Genomic DNA, 14,066 nt, shown 5'->3' on the forward strand with positions numbered 1-14,066 from the left:
CACAACTGACTGCTAAGCAAGTAGTGGATGCCACTCATTTTTAATAATATGCTAAGAAACTTGCTCATCAGCATTAATCATGACACTGGGCCTCTGCCCTGACTTAGGATGGAGAGGGGCCAAGATGCCAGTTTCTGTGTTTCAGAGGTAAGCTTCTCTGTGGTGCTTATCTGCCGTACCACTCCGTGCCACAAACTAACTACGCCACAGTTCCAGCAACAGTATAATAGAACCTGCCAAGCATTTTCCCAGAAAGACCCAGTGGCACCATTGCTCACTGTTATAATCCATTGAAAGCCTTGTCTTCCAACCTCCCTCCTTACGTTATTAAATTATGTCATTACCAGTCCCTGTTGTTTGTGTGTTTTAATTTTGTGTTTCCCCTTAAGCAGCGATCAGAAAGGGAGCATTGGTGGAGGGTTCTAGCGGTCTCTGCAGCTAAACCTTTGCTGGCTCCTTTCCCACTTCCTCCACTCGATCCTCCTCTAGATCCCCCATCAGGACTCAGATGCTAATGAGCAGAAACTCACAGAAATCTGTCGGGAGTTTGAACACATGGACATAACTCATGCCTACTATAAGGCCGAGAAACCAGACTCACTGTATTTACATGTATGTGCTAGGATATATATGTACACGCATGCCTGCACACACAGGGATTTCACAGCTGATGGGAAGACCGTGCTTTTCTCAGGGCAGCTGGCCCGGCAGTCCTGCGCCTTCCTGGCTCCTTAAGGAGAGAAGCACCTGATCCATAGCAGCGTCCTGCTTCCCTCCATCAGCCCCCCTGAGACCCCGTGGGTACTGTCACCTCCCTTCCACTCAGGGAATGTTTCCGGCTGCCCACCTTACCTGCCTGTCTCCATACAGCAACCATCTTGCTGGCTTTTTAACCTGTTCGGTTCCTGACTACCCTAGATGCTCAAGGTTCAGGAGCATGTTTTCAAGTTATGCTGCTTGAGGAAGAAACACACCTATTCAAACATGCAAAATGAAAGGGAAAGAGTGCACCCAGAGAGAGGAGGCAAGTGCGTGGTCATCAGAGAGATGGAGGTCCAATGAAACAGGGAGAATAGTCAGACCTAACCCAGTGGTTCTCAAATGTACCCGGCAGCTCCATCATCTGCAGGCTGTTCAAACCAATTGCTGGGCCCCACCCCGGGATCTCTGAGCCAGCAGATCTGAAGTGCAGCCTGAGTTTGCATTTCTAGTAACTTCCCGGGTGCTGCTGGTCCAGGGACCACACTTTGAGACCCACTGGGCTAATCTGGTGAAAGCCTGCCCCGTGCAACCCCAGCGGAAGGGATTTAGCTCAGTTTCTATAACCTGTCAAATGCCTCTAGGCTTCCTCAGTCTTCCCATTTAGTACTTTGAATCTAACCTCCTTAAGAGAAACCTTTGGCTGCTTTTCCTGAGAAAGCACAATGGAGCTTGGAAGTCTGCTGCAAAGGGGGCGAGGTTCCTGCTTTCTAGGGAGCTGCTTGGTGGAAAGCATTCTTTGTAACAAGCCTGTGCAGGAGCCTGCCCTCTGCCCAAAGAGATGGAGCCCAGAGGAGGATGTCTGATTTAAAAATAAAGAGTGCACCTTAGCAAAATCTAAACTGTCTTTAAGATCAAAGATCCTAAAAGAAAATGAGGCTTTACAGATCAATCACAATTATTTCACTAACTTCTATGAGTAGCAAATGACTGCAAGCAATGAGACCAATGTTGTTCCAGGAGGACAACTGTAAAGAAAGGTTGGTGGTAAAAGGTTTCTGCTGTGCTCCCACCATCTCTTCCCTCTCCCAGAACCCAGCCAAGACAGAGGATGCTGCTCACTGTTTCGGGGTTTCTCCTCATCCATGCCTTCGTCCTCGTTCTCAGGGTCAATGTCTTCCGCCTGTGTGATCCAGTCCAGGTAGCCTTTCAGGTCCTCTTCCAGTTGTTGCTTCTCTCGTAGCTTTTGGAAATCCCCCCGAGCCTTGGCCTTCTCCCTCTCTTTGGAGAACTCTCTGGAGAGAGAGTGGAGTGGGCAGGGCAGGGAGTGCATGGAAGGAGGGCGTGGGTGGGGCATGAAGGAGAGATGGAGACAAGGGGAAACAAAAGTGAGGATGGCTTTGCACTAGGAAGCCTGCCCACATGTCCCAACTTCCACAGAGAGCTTTCTCTAGCCATCCCAGGTTATGTCTTGGCTCTCACATAAATAGAAGGAGTCACTGAATGGGAGGGACAAAACCCGTTTCCCTTTTTCCTGGATCATGATTACAGGCTCTGCCTTCAATAACAACTGTTCTCCAATGACCCGAAAACTCCTTCGAATAGTAACCAAAAAAACCTCCACAACAGTACGGAACATGCATTCGCCTTTCCCCAGCTTTGGACGGCAGGAGAAAAGTCTCAAGAGCCTCTGGGTGACTAAAGGTGTAGGAGCCCGGTGTGCTGACGCCTGCTCAACCACAGTGGCTCCCGAGAGCCACCTGTACATAGCTCTTCCCAACTCTGGCTTCAGTGAGGTCTCTGTGGTGGCTTGAAATTGGCCATGGTGGGAATATTTACACCATGGGAACTGGCAAATGTTATAAACCAGGGCTTTCTCCCCTAAAGAGCCAATTGTTAAATATGTATCAGTGCACCACTGATTTGAGACCCAGGGGAATGAACCCCCTCCTTCTCTATTCTTATGAATAGGGCTCTTCCTGCCTCTCTTAGCTGCCTGGGAGGATTTCTAATCTAGAGAAAGTGCTTTCTCACATGGAGACAATGAGGGTTCCAAACACAAGAAAATGTCCTGGGGGCTGCCTTTTATGTTAAAAAAGAAATCTAATCATAATGGAAAAATACATAAAATCAAGATGATATAAAAGTTAAATGATGCATTCAGTTTAAAGTAATAATGAGCAGAAATTGGAATTGAATTGGAGTTTGACAAAAGAAGGGTCTGTTGAAAAATTTGACAGAAGGGCTATTTATTTTCTATGATTCTGTCCTTATTTCTCTCTGATTTCAAATTCACTTTCCTAGCAAGGCAGGGCTGGCAGCAGAAGGCTGTGATCAAGAAGGCTAGTTCTTAACTTGCCAAGCAAGTTTGTGTCTTTTCTTCTCAAATTGTACACAGGAGCATTTCTCTGCTTGATACTCAGTCTATGGGGACTGGGGCCCTCAGTGGTGTGTGTGTGTGTGTGTGTGTGTGTGTGTGTGTGTGTGTGTGTGTTGCATTGGGCATCTTGTTTAATTCTTAGAAATATGATTCCTCCTTCTCTCACCAGTAAAGGTGTAGTTCATGGCAGGCGGCTGCAGGAACCACCTTGAAAGAATTCCTTGCACAAGCCAGACACTCTACAGAAGCACCTTGGAAGGAAGGACACACCAACAAACCATAGTGGGCACAGGCTCAGCCCCTGAATCCACTGGGTGACATTAGCTGGCTCTCTCACCACACCCACCGGCTGCTATGCGCATTGTGCTAGTGCTGCTTTGGAGAGCACGGGTGTTAGAGCTCACCATTTTTATGGTGAATGGGGTTGGGGCTGGAAGTGGTCTAGGGAACTTCTTAATTGGGAGATGTGGGAGCTCTCAAGCTAACGAGTTCTCTTCAACTGCTGCCTTAATGGTGCTCTGGTTTGGATGGAATTTTCTTCCTAAATTTGATTGAATTCTAATTGGACTGAACTTGTTTTTCATTGGGCTTCCTGCCAACTGGTGGGTACCTTCATTTCCTTCCCAGGGAGTTTAATGCCAAGGAAAAGGGGCCAGATTAACAGCTTGCAGTGACGATGGAGGCCTTGCTCTGCTTTGCCCAGCTGTCCTTTTGTTATTGAGGTGGACAAGGAAAGATGCCAGCCACCTGCCCAGTCACACCTCTGTACCTAGTCACACTGCCCAGGGTCGCAGGCCTGCTCTCTGGAGACAGTCACTTCATACAGAAGTTCCCTCCCTGTGAGAATCAGCTCCAATACTATACTTCAAAGTCCCTCTCTCGGCTCTCTTTCTGCCCACACGCATTTGCACCTCCATCCCTCTCCCGTGGAGTGGGTTTGAGTTGTAAGGTGACTAAATAGCTGAGGGTTTATTTAGGCTCTTTTGGGATATTTTGCAGAGGGTTCAAGTTCTAGTTCCAAAACAACTACCCATCCTTCTTCTAGGGTTGGGAGGATAGGACTGGGGCCCAACTGGAGTAGGGACAATTGACCCAGACCTATTACAGCATCTGCCCTGTGGAATAAAACTCACCATCGGTACCCTCTGGGGACTCAAAGTAAACATCAAACATCCCTGTGATGAAAGAAAACTGAGCTGTGTGGGGGGTGTGAAGGGGATAGAAAAGTGGCAGGGTCAGATCGGAAGCCTGTGGCTCCCCTTGGCTTCCAGGGGTCATGGGACACAATCACACTGCAGCCGAATGGAAGGTAAGCCAGGTTTCCCCATCCAGACCCCATGCAGTAAGGGATTTTTCTGGGTGGCAGTGCCTGGCTCTCTTTTATCTCCTCGCCTGGATGCCAGCCAGGCACCTGCTCTGGGGACTGAGCTAATGAAGACATGAAGCCCCAGCCTGTCGGGCTGTGCTGGGCCCAGGGACCAAGTCGGCTAGACAATCAGTCACAGCTGTGGGATTTGTCGTAGGCAGAAGCACTTCTCTGGCCAGCAAGGGCCAACATGAAAAATGAGGGTGGGGTGGAGAGCCAGAGGACCAGCACTCACTAATGTAAAGCGAGCACAGGGATGTGCAAGTGGAAAATCCTCAATACCGACGGCTGGTGCTCTAGGCCCTCTATGATCCATACAGTCGAGCCTCATTATTCACAGATTCTGTATTTGCGAATTTGCCTACTTGCTAAACTTTATTTGTAACCCCAAGTCAATTACTCGTGTGCCTGTGAGGTCTTCTGCAGACATCTGTAAAATGGAAGAAAACTGAGTCACAGCCCCAGCTGAGGTCAGACAAGGTGACCCGTTGCCTTCTTGTTTCTGCTCTCAGACTGTGAACAGAGGTCTCCTTTTTATGGTCTGTTTATTGCCACAGTTTTTATGGTCTGCTCATTGCCACTTTTTTTGTTGGTGATTCTGCTGTTTAAATGGCCCCCAAGCATAGTGCTGAAGTGCTGTCCAGTGTCCTGAGTGCAAGAAGGCTGTGAGGTGCCTCCTGGAGAAAATACATATGCTAGATGAGCTTTGTTCAGGCATGAGTTACAGTGCTGTTGGCCATAAGTTCAATGTTAATGAATCAACAATGTGTATTAAATAAAGTGTATTTAAAGAGAAACACACAAAATGCACGGTTATGTACTGATCACTTGATTAAAATGGTGTGATCAGAGACTAGCAGGAACCTCACCCTGTATCTCTCCTGAGACCAATGGTTCGGGATTGACACTCAGCATTTGTGGGGACATCACAGAATAATGAGAGTCAACTGTCTATGCTGCCATCTCTTCTGCTTCCACTCACAAGGCATGTTCACCCTGGCCTTTCTCTTGCTTCCGCCCAGAGCTGGGTGTTGTGCCATGGTCCAATTATGCCTTCAGGTGGTAACATGCTTACCCACCCGGCTCTCTGCTTTTAGGGGAGAGAGACATGCACATCTCCCCGGGGGAAAAGAACTGGATGCCTACCCACCTAGCGGTACTGGGCCCCTTGTCAACTGGAGGCACATGTCTGAAGCCCTCTGTTCACAATCACTTAAAAACAAAAAGTGACTGGATTCCAGAGTCCAGGGACTTGCAACTGATTACAGCGTCCAGTGCAGTTTTGAGACTCTCACCGTCACTGCTGGTATAATTTTGATAGGCTGGAGGGTGAGCCTTCTCAAGGGGAACACAAATATAACCTGATTCATATCTATAATACCAGGCCTGCGAGGATCAATAGGTAATGAACATGTAAATTCTTTCCACTGACACTACCCACCCCTGTCAGGATATGTGAGTATCCTAGATGAAGGACACCCAAAGGACCCTCTGAGGACCAACATTTCTGATTCCCACCTTTGAAATGGAAGCTTCATGGAGTGTCATCTTCCCTACCTTCATGAGCGGCAAGCTCCCAAGCACACTTTAACCTTTTTTTGGTGCCAAGGGACATAATTTGAATGTGAGTTACTCTTAACTGACAGCTGCAGGCTAATGCCCCCAGTCTCAGAATGCCCCAAGCCTGCAGTGCTGCTGAGTGGGGGCTGCTCTCTCTGAGGGACTGTTAGGACTTGCTGGCTGCCAGCACCCCTGCTGAACAGCCCTGCCCTGCTGCAGCCTCCGGTGCTGGCTCTCCACCTTCCTCCTGGGACTCTGCTCCCGCTGGCTGTTCCAGGAGCCTGCCATGGACCAGGACTGCTGCCTGCTCTCTCGCCCTTCCTCACGGCAGTTCCGCTCTTCATCTCTCTCCTTTTTTACTATAACTTCAGGACATAGGATTAACCAGCCAAACTGGTTGGGGGACAGTATAACATGGAGGTCAGGAATAGAGGTTATGGGTTCACATTGCTTAGATTTAACCTGGATCCTCCCCTTTCACCTGTCAGAAGTGAGGTAGGAATTCATGGAAAGCTCACTTTTCTCCTCTCTAACGTGGAGGTGTGAACAGCACTAGCTTAGAGGGTTGTTGGGGGCACTGCATGAGTTAATCTACCTGATGCTCCCGGGACAGAGCCTGACAGAGAATGCTGGCTCCTGGTCATGCCTCATTGCTGCAGTGAGTTTCATGGGCTCTGAGACTTCCCTGAATGCTTCCGGCAGGTTGGCTCACCCAGGAGTCTGACTGATGAATAAGTGGGAGTTTGCTGCATTCCTGTGGTCCTGCCTAGACACTGATTCAAACCCAAACCTGCCGCCACCAGCTAGTCAGGCAGCAGGAGCCGGAGTCCATGTCACTTCATGGACTCAGGGTGGCCCATTCAGGTTGGCTGGCCCTCTTGACAGGTTAGAAAGGGTTCCTTAACCCAGGAAGGGGAGCTGCTCACCCACGGACATTTCTTTGTATCAGCAGAGGGTGTGCCCAGGGGCCCAGGAGGCCTTGGGCGAAGTTCTGTCAGATGTTGCGGAGCTCTGAGCAGCAGGCACTGCTCGGGGAAGATCAGGGAGCAGGTGCAGGGAAGGTCTCCAGGACACCACTGTGGACCAAGGACTCAAGGTGCCGAGGTCTGAAGGTCTGGTGCTCCTGTTCAGAGTCCGCACACGCTCTGAGTGTTACTACTTGCCAGGCTTTGGGCTGGTGTTTTACACACCCTCTCACTGTGACGGAGCCAGGCCAGGTCTCCAACAGCTTTTCTCTGAGGTCAGCAGCTGCTGACAGCTGACATCTTTGCTCTGATACCACCAGGAAGATGATTTTTCTTGTGGGGCAAGGACTATGGGCAGGTTCTCTGCTTGAGGAGGGGTGTTTGTAGTCTAGTTCCCACTCTCCAAACCCTATTCCAGGGTGGGGTAGGCATATTTCCCTTAGATTTGTTTCTAATTTCTGGGGGAAGAAAATGGAATCATTAGAAATTTTTCTAGAGGTTCAGAGCTCTGGGTTGTATTTCAGTTCAAGGTCATTCAATGTGTACCCAATGGGCAATGATGGGAAGATGGGAGCCTTGTTCTGCTATTTACCAACCAAGTGACACCATGCAAGTCGCTTAACACCTCTGGGCTCACTTTCCTCATCTTTAAAATCTAACTTTTGATGATTCTAGTCACTGATTCCAGTTATGATAGGCACCAAGTAAGCAATAACCATTGTAATGGTAGCGCTATTACTGAGCATTTACTATATGCTAAGTATTTCACATAAATGATCTTATTTTATCATCCCAACAACCTATTGTTATCTTGATGTTTTCTGATGGGGAACTAAAGCTTAAAGAGGTGACATCACTCAACATAATGCTTCCAGCAAGTGCAGGGCTGGGATAGCTAAATTTCTGTCTTCAGTGGGGGATGAAGCTTTTTTCCATGCTTTCCTTGGTGATTTACATAGAAACCCAGGGGCATTTTCTCGTGTTGGAACACAAATATGTAAGCCCTTCCACCTTCCAGGCAGCTAATCAGGGGCTTCTCTTGTCCTCATCACTCTTACCCCTGAGGGAATACCCTCGTTTCCTGTGTGGTCTTACCTTGGCAGAGGCATGATGTCATCAAAGTCTCTAACAAGCCACCTACCAGGGGAAAGCGTGAGGGTGGAAGCAGAGTCCTTCCTTCACCCAGTTCCTAAGACTAAACCTGTTGCTCCTGCATCGCATTAGGCTGTGGCAGGAGGTGGGAGTAGCCATTCCTGGTTTATTACTGAGTAAAAATGAAGATCAATCTTTCTCCCTATCCCTGACTTTCCCCCAGAATTAATGTCCCTAGAGATCTAGGATAGGCTATTCAAAGCAGCTGACCTGTCTGGAGCAGAGCAGAAATAGACTGCACCCCTCCCTCCTAGCCAAGGCAGCAGAGCGTGACACCCAGGAGCAGGCTACCAGGAGCATTTAGGTGTTAGGCCTTGGCACGGCTGGGTGGGCTTATGAGGAAAGTGGACTGAGGAAATCCAGTGAGTCCCATGGCAAAGGCAGCCATCCCCAGGGCTCCTCGATACCCCGTACCTCTGCTGCTTCTACCACTTTCTAACTTCATCTGAGCAAAGGCCAAAATCAAGCAGGCTTTATACGTGGAGCCAAGTAGATAAACTGAAAGGAAACTACATTGCTTCTCCTCAGTTCTCAAATAATCTAGGGCTTTAAAGAGCTAAGTGCCCTTTTCATTCAGACATGGACTGCTCAGTCCATGAATTAGAATCAAAGGGAATTATATATTTAGTCTGCATTTGCTTATTTGTAGTTTAAATCAAACTCTTATTACCCTGGTTCAACACTGGAACTCTCATTACCCTGGCTCCCTCATCTTTACTGTGAGCCGGGCACACACTGGGACTGGCCCGATGGTCAGGCAAGGACCCTCTGCAGGACTGCCGCATATGCTGAAGCACAGTCTGCAACTCTTCCCTCCAATTCCAGCTGCCAAAGCCTCCCGGGCCACGGTGTCGCCATGCTGCTCCTCAGGTACAAGGAGAAGCACCTGCCTACCCAAGCAGCTGCTTGAGAGAGGGAGGGGCTTGGATGAGCTGGCAGGAGACAGGTAGGCCACGGCATCTCCTGGTGGAGCCTGAGCCAAAGAATTTATCATTTGTACATTTGACCCTCTGCCCAGCCAGGCCAAGGACATTCACTTCAAGGCTCCTGAGGTGGCCCCTTATCCCAGGTTCATCAGAGCCAGTAAAAGAATAAAGCCAGGAATAGCAGAAAGAGTAAATAAAATGGAAAAATCAAGACCTTTTTCCTTGGTCCTGCTTACCCGCTAAGGACACCGAGAACCAAGTTAAGTACAAAAAATGACCCTATGATGATTAGTGTAACAAAATAGATCCAGGGCCAGTCCCTTCCTACGGCATCATTGACCTGGAAGAACGGAATGATAGTTAGTGAGGTGCACACAGCAGTCGAGCATGGCCCAGCACCCATCATTGGCTCCAGACACCGACCCATGCAGCGCCAGGACCCCGGTCCTCTAGGTGAAAATCAGAGGCCAAACAGCCTGCCCGCCAATGGGTCAGAATTTGGGGTTTTCCCCTGGTTTTCCTGGGCCTCTTAGGGTCCCATCCCTGAGGATCCTGGCGATGGACAGAGTGGAACCTGGGACCTTGCTCGGCTGCATTGTAAGGAGGACATAGAAATGGTCAGCTTACCCGCTCAACACACCGAGAACCAGATTTAGAACGAAAAAGGATCCAAAGATGACCAGACTGACAAAATACACCCAGGGTAACTCATAGCCCATAGCGTCCTGCATCTGGAAAGATGAAGGAAAGTTAGGAAAGAGGGAAAGCAGAACTGAGTCAAAGCGAGGAGGCAGGTAGAGAGGCAGTGGAGAGAAACTGGAGGAGACGACTGGGGCTGACCTTGGTGTCTGTCTATGTGGGTCACGGCCCATGGCTACCCCTGCATCACCGATATTCAGAATACTTATGGCCTTGACCTGAACTGTCAGGGACTTCTGCAGGCTCTGCCTTAAGAGAGATCTTGTCTGGTTCTCTCTGTTATTTTATTTTCTGGAACAAAAAAATTGCCCCAATGTTTTCTATCCACTTGTCTAAGAAGGTGGGTTGCCTCAAAAAATAATTCCTTCAGCAAGGAATGATTTTAACTCAGTTGGGTTTACGTGACATTAAATCTTCCACTGCATCCGAGCCTGGTGTTGGATGTGCCTCAGCTCTTACTGCTAGAGCCAGAGACCTGCAACCTTCCAGGATGTGGGGGAAGGAGACCTTCCCAATGGGGCCTGCCACCTGGACCTGAGCTGGGCCCAGCATTTAGAGCAGCGGTTCTCAACCTGTGGGTCCCGACCATCCTGCATGTCAGATATTTACATTACAATTCATAACAGTAGCAACATTACAGTTAAGAAGTAGCAATGAAAATAATTTTATGGTTGGGTCACAACATGAGGAACTGTATTTAAAGGGCCAGAAGGTTGAGAACCACTGGTTTAGAGAATTTAGAGAATTCAGTGAGCCCATATTAATCACCCAGGTGATCCTAAAGCAGGCTGAAGTTCGCTGACCACCTCCAGGTGCCTGAAATGAGCTCCAGGTGTGCTGGGACAGTGCTGCCCTCAGGGGCCCAGAGTATGTATGCTGGACAAATATGTTCTCTGCTTGCTGTGAATAAAAAGATTGACAAGTGACCTACCTAATCTGACTGGTAAAAGTGTTACCTACCAATATATTCTTTGCAAATCTATTAATATTTATCTGGGGTTACCATACTTTGGTTAGAGAAATCTATCAAATGTAATCATGGTGCAAAGTATAAAAATTATGTCAAGGGTGTGGGGGTCATTTGTTAAACTGGGTCAGGGAGGAAAAGAAGAATTTTCAACAATGTCACTGAACCATGCCAAATTTAACTCAACTTAATATGAGTTAATTGATCATTCACACCTCCACACACCCTGCTGTTTTTCACATAGTGCTTATCACTTTCTAACTTATAATTTACGCAGTTATTATGTGCTTGTCTTCCATGCTGGAATGTAAGCTCCGCGAAGACAGGCAGTTTGGGCCTGTTTTATTCACTGCTGTATCCCAAGAGCCTAGACCAGTGGTCGGCTAACTCATTAGTCAACAGAGCCACATATCAACAGTACAACGATTGAAATTTCTTTGGAGAGCCAAATTTTTTAAACTTAAACTATATAGGTAGGTACCTTGTTATTAACTTAATTAGGGTACTCCTAAGCTGGCCTTTGCTAAAAACGTCCTCAATCTGATTGAGGTACGTTCGCTGAGTACAACCCCTTCCAACTCTCCCATCCACACTCGTCTTGTATACTTGTTTCAGATAGACGAGTGTGGATGGAAGAGTTGGAAGGGGTTGACCTCAGCAAATGTACCTCAAAACAATATACCTCCCCTGCGCCGCGTCTCCTGTCGCCCGACCGACCGACACCCCCCACTTCTTCTAACGCCACTTCTTCAAAATAGACTCGCCCAGGCCGAAAACCGACTTCTGCGCATGGGCCACGAAGTTTCAATCGCACTGTACGTGTGCGCCTGCACGTGGTATTTTGTGGAAGAGCCACACTCAAGGGGCCAAAGAGCCGCATGTGGCTCGCGAGCCGCGGTTTGCCGACCACTGGCCTAAAACAATGCCTTGCAGGCAGCAGGTGCTCAGTAAAGATTTGTTGAGTGAATGAATGAGCTTGATATGTGCCAGGCACTGTGCTGTCAGGAAGCCTGGGCTTGAAGGGGGAACAGATCAATAAAAGGCAACCACAATGCAAGGTGGTGAATGCCGTTGTACAGGTAAACATGCAGGGTTATTGGAGCCCAAAAAGCAAGAGTGGCTTGTGAGGCATGAGAACAAGCAGAGCCAGGCTGGGCAAGGGAAGTAGGAGTAGGAGGGAGCCTGGAGGGCATATCATCCTGTGGTGGGAATGGGGCTTTCCTAGGAACTTAGCGGTTGTTAAAAATAGAGCCTACAACTGGACAGCCATCCTGGTTCTGGGATGGAGGCTTTTCCCAGTGGCTGAGCCATAAAATGTGCAACACAACAGCAGCAGTGAGGAGGCAGGGCGAGAGGTCCCCGTGAGTCAGAGCTGCCCCATTGCAGGGAGCCGGGAGCCTCCTTTAACCAGAAGGTGACTTTCTGCACCAAGGCTGATAGGAAACCAAGCCAGCAGAAGGAAGTCCAGTAACATCTTCACTGGCAGGAGGAAAACAAAACTGCACTAGTTCAAGCAGTGGTGGGGTTGGTGGAAGGAGATTAGGAAGGAGAAAAGCGTGGGAGCCACAGTGAGCTGGTGGACCACAGGCCACGTAATGATGGCAGTGATGGTCATGTGATACCAGCGTCTGTATGTCACATTTTATTATGGGCATGGTGACATCATCCTTCTATTATTCTTGGTAGCAGTCTTGGTAAGAGTCCCTATTTGTTCAACAAGTATGTACCGAGTGCCTACCATGTGTAACACATGTGTTCTGGGCCACAGTGAGAGCCACCGGGTTAGAAGCAGCCTGAGATGGGAGGGGGCATCTGTGAGGAGGTGTCTATGGACACCGATGCAAGGTCAGGTGAAGCCTTGAGTGTCCCACCTTTCCTCTCTCAGATTAAGTCCTGCCGATGAAGGTCAGAGAGGTCCTTTCTTCGTTCTTAATTTAGTGCATCTTTTCTCTTTTGGGAGGGTGGGGAGGTCAGAGAAGGCTGAAGAGAACTGTGGACTCTCACCAGAGAAAAGGCACATACACACAGCACACTGCGTACAATCTCACGGCTGTTCTGACCGTGTGACTGACCAACCAGCTTGTTCTGTGCTAACCCTAGGGCAGCGCTTCCCCAAGTGGGGGTAGGGGATCAAGGACTCTGTTCTGAAGAAGTTCCCTTGCTCCTCCTGGATCCCAGATCTCAGCTCCCTCAGAACAAGACCGCTGGGAACAGGCAGTTCCAGGAGACAATGGCATGCTCACCAGTTCACCCTTATAGAGCTGCCTCCGGAGCCCGGGAGAAGGGTGAGTGGGAGGCAGGGCTGGTTGGCTCCTTGAAATGAAATCTCTCCTGGCTGCTTCCTCATACTCCCTAAATTTTGTGACCACTTAATGGACAGAAAATAGTCTTCCAGGCCCCACAGCTCTGATGAGTCAACAAACCCGTGAGCCTTGGAGATGTCCTTGGGCCCTTGTTTTTAGTTTGAATGTCTTGTCCTCTGTGCCATACACATGGTGACTTTCAAAATCGTTAATAACCTCAAGTGAATGGAGCTACAGACCACATCACCCACAGGTATCGCACAGATGCACTCAGGACCCATAGATTCCCCACAGCCAGGGCCACATCCTCTCCCCATTGCCCTATTTTCTGCTTTGGCTTCTTCCTCGGCTATGGGAGAGTTCTTTCAGAGGTTCAGATGGAATAGTAGGTGAGGGGTAGGAGGACAAATGAGAGATTAGCGAGCTTCCAAGGTGGTCTTAGGAGCCCAGCACCCCCTTAGTGGGCAATGCTCAACAACCACAAGAGGGGTTCTCTGGTCGCCTGGCTCTGGCCAGAGAGAAGAGAGCTCCTTTGTTTTCCCTCTTACTTTCTCTTCTTTATTCTAGGCCACCTACTTTTGGGGCAGCCTGGGTAGAGCACTGACAATGCTGAGTGGCTCTGAAGTAGGGCAATGCTTGGAGATGAGATCGATGTCTTAAATCAGCTCTAATGGAGCTATTTAGAAGAGAGAATAAATACAGTCACGTTTTCAAAAAATGACCCAGATGGCCGACACCCTGATTTAGAGGTGAAAAAGGATAGGTCCTTTCTAACCATGAAAGCTAGTTGTTTCTTAGGCCTGCAACACAGCAGTGTTCTGACTTTCCTAGGGAAGGCGCGTGGAGAGACCTCCCGATGTGCACCGTCCACAGCATTGTGCCTCCAGGGCCAGCAGTGACACGTGACCTGCCTTTGCTGAAACACACAGCTCACTAGTCCTAGAATCAGTGGACAAAGGCAATGCTGAATGAAAATAAAGAAGACTTTTCTGAAACCATTCAATCTAATTCCTTGACCGGAATCCAACCTTAAATCAATGTATATCCCC

At 48.8% G+C, this 14,066-nt stretch overlaps 1 protein-coding gene across 8 annotated transcripts in view; it reads right to left on the minus strand.

The window, feature by feature from the left end:
* Nucleotides 1–14,066, minus strand: part of CACNA1C (calcium voltage-gated channel subunit alpha1 C) — a 587,470-nt gene that overhangs the window by 156,631 nt on the left and 416,773 nt on the right. For all 8 annotated transcript variants that reach the window (XM_023756704.1, XM_023756709.1, XM_023756710.1 and 5 more), the window contains exons 8-9: nucleotides 9,285–9,388; nucleotides 1,822–1,994 (exon numbers count right to left, since the gene is read on the minus strand). In XM_023756704.1, coding sequence (XP_023612472.1) covers nucleotides 1,822–1,994; nucleotides 9,285–9,388 — 277 coding nt within the window. The remainder of the gene's footprint in view (nucleotides 1–1,821; nucleotides 1,995–9,284; nucleotides 9,389–14,066) is intronic.

Source organism: Myotis lucifugus, unplaced genomic scaffold (assembly GCF_000147115.1).
Source record: "Myotis lucifugus unplaced genomic scaffold, Myoluc2.0 scaffold_98, whole genome shotgun sequence".
Lineage (NCBI taxonomy): Eukaryota > Metazoa > Chordata > Mammalia > Chiroptera > Vespertilionidae > Myotis > Myotis lucifugus.